We start from the raw sequence: 17821 nt of genomic DNA, 5'->3' as shown, positions 1-17821 counted from the left end.
AATTTAGAGGCGGTGCAAGAAGCATTACTATTCTAAATTTGAATCAAAAATCTAAATCAAACAAAAATCACGTAACTTCAAAAATTTTCATAAAAAAACCGTGTAACTTCGAAAATCCGCACAAAAAAGACCACTTAATTATCAATAATTGTTTAATATTGGAAGATACTGAAAGTCGAGGCTTAAATTATGACTCGTTTTGGTTCTGATGGAGGAAAAAACAATTTTAGTACGAATTACCCAAAAATGGTTCTACTTAATTTATCTACCCGAAAAATTAGCTACAGATTTTTATGAATCTACTTGCAAGTAAGGTAGATTTAAGTTTCAACGCAAATTTTGCATAGCAAATCCATGTCAAGGTACTACATTTCGATGCGGAACTTGACCTTCTGTTTCAACAGACTTCACAGTGCTACAATCCTACTGACGCTAAGGATGAAGCCAGAGTGGGAGCGACAAGCGACGCGAAGCGATGCGTTGCGTAACGCGAAAAGTTTCCAATGCAACATAGTAGCCATAGTAAAAGCGATGCTCAAAAGCGCCAGAGGTAAGCAAACATTTTCATTTGTTGTTAAAGTTTCAAAAGAATGCATTCGCACGAAGAGTTTTTTATGTCCGAGGGCGTGCGCAACTATTTCTTCGGAAATCATAATGAGCTCGGAACTCATCCCATTAATCGAAACAGCAGAAAGTTCGGTGAATATTACCATTTCGTGACTATACCCGATTAACCATCGAGACATTTGAATATGTTCTAGTACATTTTGAGACAGCTTTTTTAAAGAATTGAACCAATTTCATAAAAACTTCTATTGAACCTCGTGAAAAACTAATAATTACATTAAGATAAGAAGAAGGTTTTAGATTCCCCGACAATTTCTGGGTTTCATTTGATGGCGTAGGAAAACACGCAGCTCTCGACCAAAAGTATCGCGAAGAGTTTTCCATCTGAAAATCGCTCGTCGCTACGCAACGCATCGTATTTACTATGCTATGGCACGCATGTTTACTTTTGAAGTGGACGAAATTCGGTCGTGCTTCGCCGTGTGATCCTTTAATATTCGGATCGCATCGCTTCGCGTCGCTTGTCGCTCCCACTCTGGCGAACCCTTGGGTACTGTACAAAATTCCTTGATTGCTATTCCCACGTAATTATACAACCTGTAATGGGCTAAATTCTTCATCGTCGCTTGAAACTTCCGCCAAAAGTATCTAAAATTTCCTGGAAGTGAGACAATACATGAAACTACTTCATAAACTGCTGAAAATCCCTTTTGTGATGGTAATTTGAGGGGCTAAAAATTGAGGGCCCTCAAGGTTATGTTTATTTTTCTATAATTATTATATAATTATTTTTTTTAAATTTTGTTTTACATTCCGTCTACGACTCATCAGTGTGTTAGCAGTTTATACTGGCTTGCTAACGAGACTCTGCAGTTCATTATAAACCGCTAAGCAAACGTAAAGTTAGTGCTATTTGAAAAACACTTTTTGCTATTGTACCGAAGCTTCAGATGTGACTGATGAGTCGAAGACCAAATGTAGAGATAACATTAATTTCAAAACAGTTCCCCGGGAAAAAGCTTTTCGGGTTCTCATTCAAGAAAGTATCAAATCAGAGGCGAGCCAGCTTATAACTGAAAACCTCTTAAATATCAAGGCCAAAATCTGGAGAGGGTTTCTTCAAAAAAAAAAACTCTGTTAACTGAACCTAAAGCAGATGAATTTTCTTATAGGTGGAGAATGGAGATATTCGAGAATCTTGGGAAAAACGTCATATGCTTGGGATGGTACTAAATGAATAATACTTAATAATATTTTCGTTCTTTCAAATCCACTAAAACTCTCTCACCTGCTCCGACTGCAAATCTGTGTTCAATCGGAAAATCTCGGATACCTTTTACTATATGAAAAGTTTAAATCTTTAACTATTAACCCGTAGGTCTTAAATCTAGCGGTTGTTCGTTTGTTATATCCGAAGAGAAAATCACTCAAAACTTTGCCTAGTTCTTAAAAAAATTTAAAAAAAGATATAAATTTGACACTCGAATATGTCGGTCATAGAAAATGTAAATTTATATGATTTTTCCTAGGTATGTGGATTAAGGAAAGTTTAGGCAGAATTAGATCAAGATTAGAATGGTTCAGCGAGCTTTAGCAAATTTAAAACTTACAAACATGAACAATAATAGGTTGGGTAGGATAAATTTAGACACCCAGTAGTATCTACACACTTACAATTCAAAGCATGTTAATTTAGCTGATTTAGTTAACATCGAAACAGACACAGTTACCAAACAGTGAAATTACATAAGAAAAGGCTTCGAGCATATTCTGAATTGATGCTTTGCCCACATATAAGCAAGAGGGATGCTCGAAGCATGTTTAAGTTTGTTCTTAACTTGAACTTTAACTTGAAAAAGTGATAAAACAAATGATTTTGACTTTGTTACAAAGCAAAATGTAGGATGAATTTCATGAAAATATCAAAAATTCATTCGATAAATCAATCAATAAGAATTATTTGATTCAGTAAGATTAACTTTTCATTTTACCATTTCTGGGCAAAATTCTGTTTCAATCTTTACGTGGCTAGGGCTACAATCCTCTTGACACTAAGAATCCTCCCACAATTGCGACAATTGACGTGAAAGACCAGTGCCAGACAATAAAACACAATACGCACTTTTAGAACAGTTGCAAGTTCATAAAATTTACCTCAGAAAAACTCGTAATGGAACATTGATTCTAGTGTTTGAGTAGGCAACATACTCTTGTTCGTCTGGTTTTAAATGCTCGCTATCCGAAAACCCTCGCTGCTGTAGTTTATCAAGTTTTGAAGTATAACATTTTGTTTATGATGAACTCAGATTTAGATACATTGATATTTTTCCGTCCAGTGAAAATTCACGGAATTGACTTAGGGACAATCTGACAACAATCTGACAACACTGATCTCCAATCATTCAAAAATTAACGCGTCTCCAGCAACGGAAGCGTCAGTGGCAGTACGAGGCTAGAACATCGGTACTCGTTGCCAAAAGCTTCAAACTAGCAGGCGGTGTGGAAATTTTGAAAAACAAACGTCGTGATATGGCAGGAGGCAGGGCCAACTACGGTATGACCAAATACAAATTATAATACGGAATACTTCGACAAATTTTCAAGGACACATTTTGCATCGTGCGGTACACTGTCATGATACACTGTCAAAGTGACAATGTACTTTATTGAATTTTCTATGAAACTGGCATCTCTGATGACCGCAAATAGATTCACCATAGAAACTGTTTATTATTGTAATAAACAACAGTATTTATTTTTTCAAGCTGCAGAACTCCAGGGCCAAAAAGCATTTTTTTAATGAAATAACCTAGTTTCGTAAAAGGTCCACATAAAGGAAAGTCGGCGTGGAAAAATAAAACTTATTACAAGTACTGGAATCGATCAAAAATATGAATCAGGTTCGTAGTCGTAAACCTTCTCTCTACTGCCAAATCAAAACCTATTAGTGACACACTAAAACCATTGAAGTGACTTACAGTCCGGACCACGCGCATGTCTAAGGGGACCAAAATCGCAACCTGCAGTACGACAACCCCACGAAGCAACGAGCAGAATGTTACAGATCTGCTACTGACGTTCCACCCGAATTCGGCAAAGGAAGTCGAAACAGACACCGTTATCGCTACGAGTGATCTACCTTCGTTCATTCCAGACGGACAGTTAAACGATTCTCGACTGTCACCCAGAATTCGCCGGCCAACCGAAAAGCAGTATAAATACACACTCACACACGAACAAAATTGCGAGTAGAATTGTAATAAAGAAATGAAAATTGCTGTCGACCATGTTTGGGTTTGATTGGTGTCATAGTGTCCTTGAGCCTCCGAATCTCACGCTTGAGCTTGCCAGTGACAAGAGACCTTTGGAGCCACCCCAGATGGTCCCCGTGGCTCTGGTCAGGGATTAGGGGCAATCGAGCAGTGGTTTTTATGATTAGCTAAGTAATAAGCTTTATAGGTGTTACAGAGCAGGTGAATGGATTTTGAGCTCAACTGTCAGATGACTAGAGAGGAAAAACTTGTTTGGGCTCATCTATTGTACAAATATACCATATCTATTGGCTATATAGAATTGTCAGATGTGTTTCCTGAAAACCTTGCTGTTTATTCAATTCTGGGAACCAGAGCTCAGTGCAAGTTTTCAGTTTGATTATTTATATTTACAAATGTTCAACAAACGTATGATATGAGACTATTTATCCTTGTACTAAAAGGAAAATGACGGGCGAGTTAAGTATTCAAATTGTATGTGGTATGTAGAGTATCGTGGAGTCACAAATTTGATGCCCATCGCAATAATTTCTCAGATATCCCTGCATTTTCCGACACAGATTCGAATAAATGACACACTATCGCTATCAGCTGGTAACTTATGCGTAAATGTTTGCGAGATAAGTCGATCGATTTTTCCAAATTGATTCCGAAACGATTGTTGAATCTGATTTGAAATCTTCATAGAAATCACAATGAGTCCCGAAACTACTTTCAAATGATTTAACAGGGTATATTTCTATAAACAGACCTCCAATACTAGGTTCATAAAAGTTTAGAATTTCTTCATAAAAGTTATTGATTGCTTGCTTTGCCATGGACTAATATCAAGTTTATATGACGCTTCCTCATATCATATTTCGAAAAACCACTTAAAGGGGTATATTCCTACAATAAAAACATGTTAGCATAACTTGAGACAGTTTTTATATTTGAACCGTTCCAAGTAATGTGAGTACTTATAAGTTAGTATATGAGCTCCGGAATAATTTGAGTTACTGCTACACTAACAATGGAATGAAAGATTGAAGAAATGATTGAACAATAAACAATTAAACAACAATAACACTCAATCTAACGACAAACAACTCTGATAATGGTGATATATATTACTAAAAAATAGCAGTAAACAAAACGAAAATAACAAAACTAATAACACCATGGCAACTTGAAGTAAAGTTGCCAGTTTAGAACATTTTCGTTTGCTCTCCTTTGTCAAAGCTGAATGGAAGAATACGCTAGGCTAACTTGTTAATTCGCTGAACCACACATTGGCGGTTCGTTTGTATGGGACTTAGGGGTATTATTTTTTGTATTTGGTATGACTGCAATAACCGTTAGGGGGTAATGCAATGTATTGACATTGTTCAGCAGAATGTTCACTGGTCACCAAGCAGCTTTCACTGCTCTTTTACTTGAAATTATCAAGCGAGTTTTCAGTCATCAAACTGTGAATAGCTCATCGGAAAACTGAAACTGACCCAGGGTAGTTTCATCATACAAACACTTTTCACGAAACTGTGTTGGGTTCGCACTTAGCAACGGGGGTTTCTAGCAAACCTGATATAAAAACCAGGTTCAAAACTGACTCAATTTTTAGTTCAACAGCATTGAACTAGGGTGTAAACTAGATTAAGTTTGGCATTAAGCGAAAACGACATAAGAAATAACCGTGATTAAAGCTTAATTTGTATCTCACGAGGCATATTTCAAATCATCGAAAATTGTGGTTCAAATTTGTTTATTTTTTCATATTTTTTATGATTCACAATCTCAAACGGGACACAACCAACTGCATTATGACTAACTAGTACACTATTTCACAATTCAAATACAATTTTCAATAAATTACCCTCCAGCCAATGTTCTAAAATGCTGTAATTTTCTCTCCCCGCAGGCAAGAAAAGGATGAAAAGCGTCGCATGGAGGAAGAACGGATCATACGTCGACAGCAATTCCAGCAAAGAGCCGCAGTGTTTCAGTGAACGGTTCCCGCTGAGTTTCCAAATGGCAACCCAACCAAAATATAACCCCCCCATTTTCTGTCGTTCTCCGTGAGCATGCATGCAGGCATCGAAGCAAGTTTCTGCAAATGTGTAAATGTTAGAAAGTTACTCTTGACGCTAGTTCGTTTTATTTGTTTGTAATTAGAATGCAACTACAATGTTCAATGTTTTTAAGATTAGGCGGAAAAATTGTGTCATTATTAGTTAACCGTTCTTTGTTTTTAACAACCAACCAAACCGGATTGACGAAGATGAGTCGCCAAACATATTTACAAGCAAAGGGAATTAAATGTGATAACGGAAGAGTCAAAGGAATAGAAAGCGAATCCTGACGGGGACTCGGTATTTAGTAGCTAGGCAAATGACGAGGATCACGCACCGAAAAAATAGATGGCCATATTTTTGCTACTTTCCTTTCTACCAAGGAAAGAGCAGCAACAGTGTATCTCATGATTATTCCACTATATAAACTATACTTAAGTCCAGAAAAAATTAGCTTACTTGACATATAATCGTTGAAGGGTATATTTTTTATCAATTACGATTTTTAAGCATCAGGAAGAGTGTCACTGAATCAAGTCCAGAGAATGAAGAGAAAACTAATGTGTGTAGTTTAGAGGCTCACTCTAAACGCAAACTAGTTGAGATTTATTTTTTGACGACGTGGAATGCTCGGAATAGAAGAGTACTACTTCACCCAGTTGGTTACAAAAAAACAATTACAATTACGATGTTTGAATGAGTGTACCGTGTAGTTTTTAAGTTGTCTGTAAAATCTTACTGTTAAAAAGTTAAAATAAATATTCCGGTTGGCGGTCTAGAGGTTGATTTATTTTATTACTAAAACATTTTATGTATTGCTCGGTCTGTCATCTATGCCTGGCAGATTTCCCTCCAGACGCCTGGCTGCGTCTGCCAGAAGGTTTTGTCAGAATGCTGGCAGAATTCCGACTGGCAATAATAATTTCCGGCGGAGAATTTGGCCTAGCGGTTATTACAGATTCTGTTTCTGCCGGATTTACAAGACTGGCAGGGCCGTTTTAAATCGATTCTTTATTGTTAGCACCTTTGGTTCTTCATTTTCAGTGCCTTTGGTGCCCAATATCCAAATCTGACACTAGATGTAGTGCTATGACAGACATGCGTCATCTTATATCATCATCATTGCTATCCAATAGCTTTGCCTGTAATGTAGTGTTATCAAACTCATTCATGATGCAGGTAATTATTTTCAGGAATATCCAATCGAGTTTCCGAAACATTACCATTGCTTATTATATTGTCATCAAACTAGGAATTTCGTGTCAGTCTGCACGGAACAAACGAAGACATACGACTACTTCAACAGGTTCCAGACGCCATACGGGAAATCGTAGTTACTGACTATTTTCTGCTTGAGAATAAATTATCAAATTATTTGCAGGAAATTTTTTTTATGGGTGGTTTACAATGTGCACCTAAGAGCAAATTCAGCAGCTGCAAGATTCATATGGGTGGTCTATAATGTAAATGAAACTGAAACAAACGTATCACCAGCAATCCGTTTTAGTTTTATTTATTCGACCAGTTTTACTGTCAAATTTAAAACTGGTATACACTGCCGTTCTATTTTTTCTATATTTGAAACACAGATAAAACGCTGCTGAGGCTGCCAGTTTATTTTGTTATAATTTCTAGATTTAAATTTTAAAACTGACATAAATTATGCATCTAGAACTAGAACACTCCTGAATATGCCCTAAGAACCTATAATTTTGATCAGATCCCAAGGAGCTTGATTCCCGCACTTTAAAAAGAAAAAATGAAAGACACTTCAAGTTCATCAAATTTTACACACGCTTTGCGAAGGTCTTCAAATAACAGAGCAGAAGTAGAGGAGTTTCTCGAATGTCTAAAATATAACGGCGTATTGTTTCACAACATGTACGCTGATCAGCAAAAAATGTTGAACGATTTGGAACAAACTCAGAAGTGGCAAATATACAAAGATTTGTGAAACAATTGAAATAGTATTACCGACGACACGACCTACCACTCGCCTTTTGAAACTGTATCGCAAATTTAACTACCCCCCAGTAACTCGTAATGTCGAAACGGGTTTGCACAATTTTTTTGTAAATCTGGTAACACAGTTCGAAAAACTGTTGATTTTGAATAACATAACCTTGGTTACTAGTTATTGAAAATAAGGTATGTAAACAAATCAACTTACAAACTTTTTTTATTACGAAATTTAAAACAAAAAAAATCTGCCGTCAATTTTGGTTCGAATTGACTTGTCTCAATTGCAAATATAGTGTTTATTCCGGATTCAACGAAACTTTTCTCCAATAAACTTCGCTACATTTATATCACTTTGAAGAGAAACGGTGATCCTAGGAGTAAAAGTTCTAGCACCAGTGACGAGCTATAGGATTCGTAGGGGGGACTTGATCAATTACGCGTACCGAGACCGAGGACTATTGATCCTATATTTTAGTAGATTAATGTATTATTACAATTGCGCCTTACAATCAAACGTAGTGCTTTCGTAAATAAAATATTTTTATCCACGCTTACAATTGTAATCATTTCATGTCCATCTCAGCAAAAAATGTAAAATAAACCCAAATTGCATGTAATATTTTGTTTCAATGTTGGTTGGTTCTACCGAGGTTGATAAACGTAATCAGTTTTCCTGTATCTGTCTTTGAAAATACACCCTCCTGGTGTTTATGGAATAATTCCTAAAATTACAAAATTTGGGTTCGGAATGCACGCTATAAAAATGAATTTATTAAGGTAATGTTTTACAATATTTTCTCAATTTGTGGTAACTGATGGTGAATCGTTCAAGAACACTTTTCATGCCGATTTTTCTTCGGAGTGGCTGGTCGTGTCGTCGGTTTTACTTTCAAAAGTCATTAGAAAGAGCAAATATGAATTCGGTTTATATGTGTATTCGTACCTATATATGAAGTGCGATTCTGGAATGGATTAAAAAATAAAGCTCAAATATTTAAGTATCTTTGATTTGCTAAACTAGAATTTCATGTATCTCGTAGAATAGTGCGAATATACGGAATCGATTCAGTTTGATCATTCATATTTCGATACTGAATTTCGATGATTGGACTGATAAAAAGTTTCGCAACAGAGGTACTCCGTACAAAAGATCTTGGTCACATGCGGTAACCTGATTGCGCTGGTCTTACAAGCAATTTTTTATATGTTCGAGCCCCAGCTGAACTAATCGATTCACTGCCCTGACGCTTAATGATGCTGCAGAACTTGCAACTTGCCGCGAAATAAGAATTTTCCACTCGAGGCAGTTAGTTTTGTTTACATTCCTCAAGTCTAAAATAAGCGGTAACCAAGGTTTCGTTAATTGTTATTCAAAATTAATAATTCACAAACTTGTGTTGCCAGTTTCAACAGTTTTCAGGTGATTTCATTTTGACATTACCAGTTACTGAGGGTAGAGTGCCTTAAACCAGAGTCACGACAGCTGTTCGTTTGGAATGACAGCTTTGTTCCAAACGAGCAAACGACCTGTCAAATACAACACAAAGCGAACGAAACTGTCATTATCTCGTCTTAACCGTTTTGAGTTGTTGCCAGCATTACGGATGAGATGTCGTCACTCTGGTTACAGGCATTCTAACTGAGGGGTACTTAAATTTGCGATACAGTTTCGATAGACGAGTGGCAGGTCGTGCCTTCGGAAGAGCAATCTTGCAAGACTTGACGTGGCGAGAGAATGACGCAATTTTGCCTGCAAAACTTTTACTTCAGCCGGAATCTTGCCAGGCTTCTGTCGGCTGCCAGGATTTCTCACAAGCGGGATAGTGTGTTGTTACGCCGGAGCTCTTTTTACACTGTTATGAGTCGGTAATACATTATGCCGAGGCTCTTGCCAAATGGTTTCTTGTTTTGTCACCTGGGTGAATTTTTGGGCATAAGTATGGAAAGAATTTTTGTTACCTTTCCTTCATGAGCTTTCATATTTTCGCTAAGTACAAAAACGAAAGGGCAGAAGACAGACCCGTTCCTAGGATTTCGTTTTGGAAGGGGCCAACAGATAAAAAGTAAACATCCAACTAAAGATTCTTCATGTATCTAGTCCTAGGTGCGCTTTCAGTACCTTATATTTCATGGAAGCGAGAGTACATATTAATTGCAAAGAATTTCCGAATTCGCATTGAAATTAATTAACAGTTTGATTGAGTAGTCTCATATTTTGTTATGGAATTGTGAGGAATTGAAACTAAAAGTTCTGTGTTAAAGGAAAGCGAATTCGTCTTTCGGCTTCGAAATTACAGAGTGATGAGTGTTAAATATTTGAATTTCAAGAGTGTGTTCTTATACGTGCAGTTGTAAGAAGGAGCTAATACTTTGAAAGCTTTATCAGTTAGCTCTCCTAGTTTTAAAATTTTAATTATTGTTTTTTATCTCAAATATAGCCGTTGCAAAGGTAGGTGATTAAAATATCGGTTACAATTTTTTGTGAAAATCGTCCTAGTCATCTCTGAGAAATCTGCGTGAGCTCCGTTTTGGGATTTTCGACTGCCCACCACCTTGTATTTCTAGACTCGAAGGTTGATCTCGATGATATTAAAAAAAGATCATGTGGGATTATAAGACACTTCATTTGAATGTAAGTTCGATGTGATGTTCTATTTCGAAAAATTTTACCGCTCTTTCAGGTAGCTTCGAAACCGCTATATTTGAGTTGAATTTGTTTGGAAAATAATCAATAAAATTTTAAAACTAGGAGAGCTTACTGATAAAGCTTTCGAAGTATTTGCTCCTTATTACAACTTCACTTTTTAAAACACACTCTTGAAATTGGAATATTTATCACTCATCACTCTGTAATTTTCGGAACCGAAAGTCGAACTCGGACTATGGGATTATATGATACGGAGCGAGTGCGAGGTCTACCCCGCAGTCGACCACCAGGCTCTCAGCGCTGAGCATCACGTAGGCCATTCTCTCTTCCGGCATTCTTACTACATGTCCACCCCGGTGTAGTCTGCCATGTTTTATAAGCCCACCGAGTACTCTAATATCTGTTTTCTACAACGACCCGTGGCCTCGTGGCCTTCTAGGACAACAGGTAGTATGAACGACTTGTATATAGCCAATTTTGTGCGTGTCTGTAAGCTACGGGATTGCAGCTGATTACGGAGTCCGTTGAAAGCCCTATTATCAACTGCAACACGCCTTTTTAATTCGTGGCTAACATAAATATCGCATGTCACTAGTATTCCCAGATATATGAACTTATCAATAACATCGTATCGTACACCATCAATCTCCACCTCGGATCCTACACCGTTTGGGCTGCCCCGTTCTTTACCAGCCACCATGTACTTTGTCTTGGTAGAGTTTATCGTCAACCCTATTCTCGCAGCTTCTTTCTTGAATGTATGTATGTATGGATGTGTGAAGCCACCATCAGTTCACGGCATTACCAGTGTATGCGGGTAGACTTACAGTAGATCCGAATTTGATTATTAGATAGCTTTCATATAACTGCTGTTAATAAGGCCAAAATGGCACAAAACCAAGTAGCATGTGAGGCTTATTGGTGGTAGTTTCGTTTTTCTGCACGCCGGATCTTCGTATCGCACCTTCAAGCGTTATATTGAATAACAAATTTGAGAGCGCATCGACCTGCTTCAATCCATCTAACGTTACGGCACCGTACGAATCAGTCTAATCAGCCTTGTCGGAAAGCCATGTTCTAGCAGGATCTGCCAAAATTTGTACTCCCAAAACTGTGGCATCCGGCGGTATTATTTCAACCAAGAATTGATCCACTGGGCCACAGACTGGATGTTTTTGATAGGGTAACGTAGCACCATCATGACATATGCGAGTACTGCCTCAACTGAAGGAATATTCGGAATGACCATTAAATTGATTAAAGAATCCAATTTGAGTGTCCTGTCTATTAGTCTGTGCTAGTACAGCTTGCAAATTTGCGTTGAAACAACAGCATTTTTACCAGATTTGAATTTGAAAATGTATAAATGTCTATTGAATTTTGCCTTTCTCATATAGAAAGGTTATGCAATCACTTGAAAAACCGTGTTGCAGCGCAACTAAAACAGAGACTTTCCGATTTGATAAACCACTTTATTTTTCCGATATAAGGCTGGTTAAAAAATACCTTTTGGAGAAAGAGAACCGGTACAAATTAGCTAGGCTTTTAGTTTTAAATGCAGACCATCTAACTGACTATTTGTACTCACGTTTAGTATTTCCCTGCTTAGGTTAGCTATAAGCTACGTTCAACGCGGATGTGCTGAAATTCATATTTAGGTTAAGTTCTACTCATTCACCATATTAATTACTGTTACCTATTGTTAAGCTTAGACACGAATTCAATTTCTATATAATTCAATGAGATGCACTTATCAGTTGAAAATGTTATAAGAGTATACAATTTTTAGGTTTATAACAATTATTCAACGGCAGAGAAATTAAGTCACCTACGCTTCACTTCTACGACTCTTAATTCTTCTTTTGACAACTTTACTGACCGAGAGCTCAGGTAGCATCACTATATACGGCAAGGTTGCTGGTTCCATGGAGGTTCGTTGCACAGGGTGCAACAAATCGACTAGTGAAAATTGGCCCGGAGGGCCAAGTGTCATATACCATTCGACTCAGTTCATCGAGCTGAGCAATGTGTGTGTGTGTGTGTGTGTGTGTGTGTGTGTGTGTGTGTGTGTGTGTGTGTGTGTGTGTGTGTGTGTGTGTCAAATAATCTATGTTTTCTCGGAGATGGCTGAACCGATTCTGACAAACTTAGATTCAAATGAAAGGTCTTGTGGTCCCATACGGAATTCCTGAATTTCATCCGGATCCAACTTTTGGTTCCGGAGTTATAGGGTGAAGTGTGTTCAATATTGTACACCGTCATTTCGTATTTTCGGATGCAACAATTATTTAAATCGTAATTTAGAGTGCGTACTAGAAGAGTTTGTGTGTCATGTTAGTTGGTGCAGGAAGTGCATATAATAGTGAACCCACTTCGTTTTCTTAAGGATGACTTACGCAATCAAAGCACTGTTTTATTCTGTATGTTATGCATAAACAATCTCTTGGTTTCTTTCAAAAATTGAAGAGAAAAATGTTGAATAGAATACCACAATATTATATGTACATGAGAAAGGCATCATTACACCACTAGATGGATTAAAACAGGGTTTTCAAGCATCATCGCAAGATTCTGGTTAGAGCTCTGTTTGGTTCTAGACCAGAACTTAGTTGCTACGTTTCACCTCATTCCGTGACCATTAGCTACCAGTACATCTCCATTACAGCAAACGTATGCGACGTTTGACATCTTCAACATTATCATTATTGGACACAGTAGAGAAAGAACGTTTTCGTGTTTGACTGGCCTTATTGGAGATTACAGGAACTCTGAAATCACTATAATAACTGGGCATTGCAAACTCATTGCATTTTTGTGATTTGTGTAAGTGCGATTGCGTACTTCATAGCATCCGATATGTAACTGTCCCGCATTAATGCAACTACGTATCCGGGTTTTTGGTTCTCCATACCTGGTTGAATCTGTGTATGGTGAGCTAGACTTGAAGGATATTCTATCACTTCTCACCCAATATGGTAAGGAACAATATTCAGAGGAGTTCATCGTTCTTCCTGGAGTGAATGAATCCCTTCTGTTTCTACCCTAAAAGTTTTAGCAGATTAGTTGGCACCCCTTTTGGGGTGCCGAATTTACTTCTGTTCATAAATATTACGAGTCGTTTTGCATTCCTTCAGGAAAGAAGAATGGTGCGCTTTTGTAAAATCTCTAAACCCTCTCTGGGGTTCAAGGTTTTGTTAAATGTACATTTTGGCACCTACAGATCGTTCAGGATCCTTTCGGATCTGCAGAACGATTTGTTTCTTTATGTTTTGTGCTGTTTTCCCACCTCACCCACTTCACTTCCACTTCCTTTTTTACACCGGTGCATTTTTTCTCAGCTGCTCTCAACTTTCTATTTCGCTCCCTGTTTCGACGGGTCGTGGCGGTGAGCATTCGGTCTATATTCGATGTCAGATAAACATAAATTATGTTACCTAATTTTTGGCCCGGAATAAAATGAACATCATCACGAAAACGAGCAAAATTATAGAAGAGTTGTTTCGTTTTTTCCTTCCTCAATTCCAACTCATTTTCTCGATCTAATCGGTATGTAGCGGCCGTCATTCGGAGTCGGTTGTTGCACTGCAGTCTGCTAGTGTTGCCAACCCTACGGATTTATCCGTAGAACTATGGAATTCTGTCTTTTCTACGGTTCTACGGACGAACCTCTTGATTTCTACGGATCTCCAGATTTTTCAATTGGCAAACTATTTCATTATTTGAGGATGACGATTGAATTTTACACGGGCTCTTATGGGGAACTCATATAATTTCAATTATATTGTAGAATTTCAGTATCTGTTACAAAAACTGTTCATTTGAAATTGTTAGAAAAAAAATTTTCTTTTATTTCGAGTAATTTTATGTAGACAAATATCGAGAACCGGAATTCGTTTCGGTGGAGGTTAATTTGAAAGAGCAATAAATCTAAAGGCGGCAAAACACTATTTTTCATCATTATATCGCATGTTTGGTTCGGTTTGCGCATCTGTACCAGGTCCTTCAAGAGACATTCCATTATGTACGTGACGAATAAAATCATTTGGAAATGATTTTCATAACATTTTCTTCCATGCTAAAATTGGAATTGAAAAATTTCAACGTTTGAAAGAGAATATTGGGAGAATAGCATTTATGGTTTACAGCTTCAAACTGTTAGTTGTATGTGGATATACGAGTATAAGCACACATGAACCTAAATCTACGGATTTAACCACAGGAAAAATGGCATCACTGGCCTGCATTGCGTTCTCAATGTAGAGTCAAAGCATTTTAAATAACCACCAACACACAAAAAAAACATTCACGTTTCATTTCTGCATTTTGGACATAAGAAAAGCTTTCTTTTTTTATTTATTTATTGGAATGAGCTACTGTAACACAATCAAGCGCCATTATTTTTCCGGCCGTATTGGTTAGTGCTGTACAACTAACTTTAAGGCCATTTTGCTCAAAATCTTAATTTTATCTTTCTTTCCGTTTATGTTGAACTGTTGTGCCACCTATCAGTTTTTTAGTCTATATCTAAATTTTAGCTTTGATAATTCTAGGTAAACTCTTTTAGCTTCGAGTGCCGACACCGAGTCATGTCTGCTTTGAGGGCAAAATCTCTTCGACAAACGGTACACTGGTACGGTTTGATTTTCATATGGAATGCCTTAACGTGCTGATTAAGACCGCCGGTTCGTTTGAAAACCTAAAAACAGAAAGCCAATGAACGGTTTTTACATACACATATTGTCATTAAATTAACAATCAACCTTTGGACACAGTTTACACGCAAACTGCCTAACGTCGACGTGAGTCATCCTGTGCTGTGACAGATTGACTTGACCACCGAATCGTTTCCCGCAAGTTTCACAGACGAATATTTTTAAACCTGAGAATGGAATGTAATTTTTTTTAGAGATCTGATTGTATTTCTCTCAGAATCCATCCTTACCCGTATGAATGCTCTCATGAACTTTTAAACTGTTGTACGACTTGAATTGTTTGTCACATGTGGAACAGACGTACAACAATCGATCGCTAGGGGGTTTCTCGGCCGCACCGCATTCATCCAAACTGACGGAATTTGTCTCGTTATTATCTACATCCGTACCGCCCATGCATTTCGACAACTGAAAATGTTTTTTCAGATCGAACAGTTTGTCGAAAATCCTCTGACAAACTCCACATTTATGATTCCACTGATCCACCGGCCGATGACTACTCATGTGTCGGTTAAGATTGTACATTCGGGAATAGGACCTATCACATAGTTTACAATGATGACGAGCCACCCGTCGGGGCCGTGGCACACCATTTGAACCAGCATCATCTGGCGTAGGAGTGCGGCTTTCGAATTTCTTCATTTGTCTACTCTGCAAAACTTTTTTCGCTCTTCTACATCTGAGTAATCGTTGAAATGTCCTACGACGACACGTCGTCAGATGAGACTGTCTATTGAACGACGATGGAAACTTTTGCAGACAGTACAGGCATCGATAAGGGTTTGTTTTTCTACCAGAACACAGCAGAATTCGATGTTTTAGCAACTTTCTTCGCGACTGAAACTTGTGCTGCGCACACAGCGGACATAAATATTTCAAACTTGTTGGAGGCGCCGGTGGAAGCTCGACGTGAATTACTCGAACGGTTCCCGAATTGCCCAAGTTGATGGAGTCGGACGGTTCAAGCTCTTGATGTGACGGAAAAACTTCGTCTTTGTTGTCGTCCGCCTGAACTGGAAGCTTCGAGTAGCTATGCTCTTCCCAGGCACTGAAACCAGCCAAAAAATCTTGGAAATATCCGGTATAGTCCTCGTAGTTTTCTTCTGCTTCGGTAGTGTTTTCCGTTTTCAAATTGAAAATCTGTGGCGCTATCGGGTTAAAACTGGACAGCGACGAGGGCAAAGTAATTTCATAAGGTTGAACCTCTCGAATGGTCGCACTCGTAATGTCCACTATCGGAGGGTAAAGATTTACAATTTCTAGAATTTCGCAGTTTTTCGATTCACGAGTTTGCTTGGAATACTGACCCTCGCCCGGTTGTTTGTTGAACAGTAGTACCTTATTTATATCGTTGGTAATGTTTGGATTCTTGATGATCAGAGTGTTTTCCGCTATCTCTTGCATATTATCTCTAATCTTCACTGCCGTATCGACGGTTTCCTCTTTAATGCTCATCAGGGGCTCCTGCTTAATTTTCATGGCTTTGGAAGGTTCCACTGTGGGAACATTCGCCGAATAATGCTCGTAGAGACCATTGTACTTTCGTTCCAGATCATTTTGAGCTTTCACTACGTTATCGTGGAAGGTTGAAAATCCATTCAACACTTTTAAACATTTGGCGCAAACTTTGGTCGGAAATTGTACCAGATCCAGATTGATGAATGGCAAACATTTCATGATCAGGGTTACGTGTTGCTGAAAATCCGACAACAATCCCAGGCACCACTTGCTGAATACAATGCCACACAGTCGGCAAGTCATGTCGAGAAGTTGCGACTCCTCTCCTCCGGATAAATCCTCCGGATCGGTTTCCATTTCATGAGTTTCAGAATGCGACTCATGATGGAATTCAGATTCTTCTTTACCCGCTATCAGTTCCGCAATTGGTGTTTGATGCTTTATTCGAACCGAAGGAATTGCTGTGCTTATAAGATTTTTTCTAAAATACAAAAGAAATTAGAAGAAAACAACGGAATCAAGCCAATAACCAACCTGTAGATGCAATCCTTGAAGTCGCTAGGTTTGAAATGACGGCTGCAAATCGCACTCCACTTGTTCGGAATCCAATCAGGACCTCGTCCCGCAAACGCAATCCATTGCAATAGCAAGTCGGGTTTCTTTAGCGGATATCTACACCCAGAAAAGAAGTTTTTCGCTGATTAAATACTCGGAACCGACAAGAGAAACTTACTTGTGGTACGACACATCATCTGAATGGTTGTATTTAAGCTCACAATCTGGCACTGTGCATGATGATGGCATCTTTTTGGAAATTGAAAACGAATAAAAACAATCTGATACTATGGTACTAGCATTGTTCACTATTTGAATGAAAAACTACTGCTGACGTTTTACGCAATATTTTCCGTTGAATGTTTGTGTTTTCACGACAAAACAGGGATGCCAGATATTTTTGTAGAAAATTTGTATTACCCAGAATGAAAAATCTATATCTGTATCACTACTACCAAAGAGAGCTCAGACGAGAAAAAATATTTCATTCTTTCCTTTTTTGAGAAATCTGTATAAATATATATTGAGTTTGGGAAATATTTACAAAATCGGTATTCTGTCTGAAATCTGTATGCGCATGTAATCGCTAGAGTGCCTATA

At 38.0% G+C, this 17821-nt stretch overlaps 2 protein-coding genes across 2 annotated transcripts in view; one reads left to right on the top strand and one right to left on the bottom strand.

Annotated features, from left to right (window-relative positions):
* LOC131431975 (EF-hand domain-containing protein D2 homolog) overlaps window positions 1–6665 on the top strand; it is a 44147-nt gene extending 37482 nt beyond the window's left edge. Inside the window, exon 4 of the mRNA XM_058597972.1 lies at window positions 5737–6665. Coding sequence (XP_058453955.1) covers window positions 5737–5824 — 88 coding nt within the window. The 3' untranslated portion in view covers window positions 5825–6665. The remainder of the gene's footprint in view (window positions 1–5736) is intronic.
* An 8139-nt stretch (window positions 6666–14804) lies between these two features.
* Window positions 14805–17587, bottom strand: LOC131431974 (zinc finger protein 782-like). Its single transcript, XM_058597971.1, has 5 exons — window positions 17400–17587; window positions 17201–17338; window positions 15439–17147; window positions 15257–15375; window positions 14805–15192 (listed from the first exon to the last, which is right to left on the bottom strand). The coding sequence occupies exons 1-5, from the start codon at window positions 17468–17470 to the stop codon at window positions 15043–15045; spliced, it is 2187 nt and encodes a 728-aa protein (XP_058453954.1). The 5' UTR covers window positions 17471–17587; the 3' UTR covers window positions 14805–15042.
* Window positions 17588–17821: the final 234 nt, after the last annotated feature.

This window comes from Malaya genurostris, chromosome 2, assembly GCF_030247185.1.
Source record: "Malaya genurostris strain Urasoe2022 chromosome 2, Malgen_1.1, whole genome shotgun sequence".
NCBI classification, from domain to species: domain Eukaryota; kingdom Metazoa; phylum Arthropoda; class Insecta; order Diptera; family Culicidae; genus Malaya; species Malaya genurostris.
This window is presented reverse-complemented; position numbering and strand designations above follow the sequence as displayed.

Coding starts and splice junctions, on each gene's coding strand:
- LOC131431974 (XM_058597971.1), bottom strand. CDS start 17,470: ATGCCATCATCATGCACAGTGCCAGATTGTGAGCTTAAATACAACCAT. Junction 17,339..17,399: donor GATGATGTGTCGTACCACAA/GTAAGTTTCTCT, acceptor TTCTGGGTGTAG/ATATCCGCTAAAGAAACCCG. Junction 17,148..17,200: donor TTCAAGGATTGCATCTACAG/GTTGGTTATTGG, acceptor TTTGTATTTTAG/AAAAAATCTTATAAGCACAG.